Source organism: Rutilus rutilus, assembly GCF_951802725.1.
Source record: "Rutilus rutilus genome assembly, chromosome: 24".
Lineage (NCBI taxonomy): Eukaryota > Metazoa > Chordata > Actinopteri > Cypriniformes > Leuciscidae > Rutilus > Rutilus rutilus.
Window position 1 is genome coordinate 5305161 of NC_140228.1, and position 3708 is coordinate 5308868.

Here is a 3708-nt window from a genome sequence, read left to right on the forward strand (position 1 = left end):
TGTCTTTGTTTGATAATATTCCAAAATAAAAATAGTAAGAATTATTAAATACAATAATTTAAAATATTATTACATTATTAAAGTAATAATATTTTGTTTTTATAATGATCTGAATAATTACAAATGATAATTTTAAATATTATTCAATTATAATATTTGTTTTATAATTCTAAATTATTAAATATAATAATTTTAAATATTTAAGTAATAATTAATAAAGTAATAATATCTTATTATCAAAAGTTTAATCATATATTTTCTTGATTTTCTCAACAGCTGAAATCTGATGGCTGCGTTCCTGCGTCCCAGTCCTGACCAAACACAAGTTTACAGTTCACACACAATTCATCCTGCAAACACACACTCAATGTAAACCTGTCCTCAAACGCACACGTAAACACACACCCAAGCTCCTCAGAAATTTAGCTTTGAGAGAAACCTGTTTTCATATCTGGGACTGATTCTGATCGCGCGCCATGTCGAAGGACGACTGTAAGGTGGGCTGTAAGCACAAGGAACGCAAGCCCAAAAAGCCTCACTACATCCCGCGGCCGTGGGGCAAACCCTACAACTACAAATGCTTCCAGTGCCCGTTCACGTGCATGGAGAAATCCCATCTGTACAACCACATGAAGTACAGCCTGTGCAAAAACTCCCTGTCGTTGCTCATCGAGTCCGACTGGCCGTATAAAAAAGAGCAGCTCCGGCTCCAGCAGGGGGGCGTTCGCTCCCGTAGCCCCGCCAAGGCTCACGCCGAACAGGCCTCGATGTCGGACGAGCCCTCGCATTCGGCGGCGAGTCTGGAGGTCGACGAGGCTGAGAAAAGAGAAGCGGAAAGAGAAGCGGAGAAAGACGACGAAGCAATGGAGGCAAACGGCTCAGCGGTTGTGAGTCCCGAACCGGCGGAAACGTGTTCCCGAGGGAGCAAACGATCAAAGCAAGAAGCCGAGCTCGTGATGTCCGATGTGTTCTCGCTCGAGGAGCAACTTTTACGAGCGCGCTCAGTCGAGGTGGAGTCGAAACTGAGACATTATAGGCTGTCGAAAACGTGTCTGTCGGGATCGGCGGCGTTGCTTTCAGAGCAATGGCGAATCCTTAGCAATCAGACTTCTGGAGCAAAGCCCAAATCGGACCCGGTGGCGTCTTCTTTGCCCTGTTACCCTCCACCGGCGTCAACGGGTCAACTTGAATGCCCCGATACAACAGGTTTTAATCTGTCTTTGCTTGGCGTTGGATACCCACTGGCTCCTGGACTCCTTTCATACCTAAACCCGGCCCTTACGACAGCGAGCGCAAACGCACAAATGCCCTTCTTAGCATCAACCGCGCAGCTCGCACACGCGCAAAGACACTCAGAGCGTCCTTTACTTCCTCCTCACCTGTATTATCCGTTCCTCTGCGAGCACACCTTTGGTGCGACACCCTCGTCTACGTCCTCCGAGACGAGTAAACTCATCAAACCACCCGCCGTAAGCCTTCCGCCACCTTCGTATCCTCCTAAACTAAACCTGTGGAAGGTCCCGGCCCTGCGGCCCAGCCAGACCTCGCCCGCAGCCTGGCCGTCTCCCGTGTGCTCCTCCCCGGAGCCGGGCCACGCCGTAAAGGAGAGGATACGACCGAGGGAAGGGAAGACAGGCTGGCAGCAGGACGCTTCCTTCATCAGAGAGCAAAGTCTGAAGAGATCAGCAGCATCATTAGACTCCCATGGTGCACCTGGAGAGAAGAAACCTGCACTTGAGTTTGCCCTCGACTCTCTGAAAAACACTCACAAATCTACATCCATCGCCTCCCTGGTGTCCGGCAGGATGTCTATACACAACAGGTAAGACAAGAACCCTAAAAATGAAAAGATTTGAGGCCTAAGTGATCCTGAAATTATTGACTACAGTGGGACTTTAAATTTAAGTACAATCAACTTGGATGTTTAAGTCATTTCAACTTAAATGACATTAAACTGACTTTGTATAACTTATCAAAATAAGTTAAGCAAGTAATAATAAAAATAAGTAAATTCAACTCAACACAACTTTTCAAACTCTAAACCATTAGAATGGACCAAAGTGCTGTCCATAAATAGTAAATAACTCTAAAATACAGAGAAACATCAAATAATATCAAAACATGACACCAAGAAAACACACAACCAATCACTCGCAGTTCGCAGACCTTATAAAAGCTATCAAAAACCTTAACCTAAACTTAAAATAAGCTAAAAATATCCATGCTTGACGAGGATTTTAAAGATAATGGCAACACTGTAAATAAAGATAATGCATTACATCTGCTGTGAGTATTCCTTCTGTCTATGCATTACACACTCAGGACAGCCTTGATGAATGTTATTTCGATTCAACAAAACTGTGTTTCCGCAGCCCCCGCAGTGACGCGTCGTCCCCGCTGCACATGTCTGAGCATCTGGAGGCGAGACAGAGAGGGATGGAGAGAGACGTGGACCCGGCAGCTGCACTCCTGCAGGATTTCTCCACGTTACTCCAGCAGTACCAGAACACAGAGCAGCGCGTCACCTCGCTGCCCGAGCAGTGCCACCTGTGGGCTCACCTGGGGAAGATCCGCTCCGAGCTGTCGCACATCCAACAGGCGCTCGAGCGCACGGCTCGCACCAACGAAGGCCCGCTCGATCTATCCCTCAAAAAAAAAACTGTGGGGATCACAAACAGAGGCGTTTTAGGAGACACAGGAGATGAAAACTGCTCAGAGAGCGAGGAGGAAGAAGAGGAGGAGGAGGAAGATAAAGACGACAGAGACACGGAGGAACGAGGAAGCAGTTTTAAAGAAAGGCAGAAGTGCTCTCTGGACGCGCTGATGAAGCTGAATCCCGTGGTGAAGACGGAGGTGCTGTCCGACGGTGGGATGGCCTTACGGGCCGGGACGGCCGAAGCTCTGTGGCACAGCAGAACCACCAAGTGTGAAGCCGACTCAAGTGTCCTTCTCTGCTCCAAAACACCCAACAGACCTCCGTCCATTCATCATCTGGACACGCTGTGTCCAACCAGCCCCTTAACAACCACCGACACGATGGTGTAGCCAACATCAACCGGAGGACAACTTGCAGAACATCATTTACATATGTTTGGAAACAACTGACTGACATGTTACTTATGATCGTAAAACTATCTGATCTAAAGGCTTCTATTGTGAAGCCTTTAGCATTCAAAAGTTTGGGGTTAGGGAGATTTTTTTGTTAAATTAATACTTTTATTCAGCAAGGATGCATTACATTGATCAAAAATGACATTAAAGGCATTTATAATGTTACAAAAGATTCAATAACAAATAAATGCTCTTTTGAACTTTCTATTAATCAAAGAATCCTGTAAAAATTTGCCAGTTTCCACAAAAATTGTTTTCAACATTGATCATAAATGTTTCTTGAGCAGCAAATCATCATATTAGAATGATTTCTGAAGGATCATGTGACACTGAAGACTGGAGTAATGATGCTGAAAATTCAGCTTTGATCACAGGAATAAATTAAATTTTTTTTATATTTTACAATAGAAAACACGTATTTTAAATTGTAAAAATATTGTATAATTTTTACTGTATTTTTGATCAAATAAATGCAGCCTTGGTGTGCAGAAGAGACTCACAAAATCTGGCACACTCCAAACTTTTGAACTGTAGTGTATATAAGTACACTGTAAGATTAACATGCTATATAAAACGCTATACCATATACATAATAAA

General features: G+C 44.3%; 1 protein-coding gene across 1 annotated transcript; it reads left to right on the plus strand.

Moving 5' to 3' along the window:
* Nucleotides 1-476: 476 nt before the first annotated feature.
* Nucleotides 477-3329, plus strand: prr35 (proline rich 35; the record flags this gene model as incomplete). The annotated part of the gene is made up of 2 exons (XM_084399459.1): nt 477-1822; nt 2382-3329. The coding sequence occupies 2 exons, from the start codon at nt 477-479 to the stop codon at nt 3043-3045; spliced, it is 2010 nt and encodes a 669-aa protein (XP_084255585.1). The 3' UTR covers nt 3046-3329.
* Between the last annotated feature and the right edge of the window lie 379 nt (nt 3330-3708).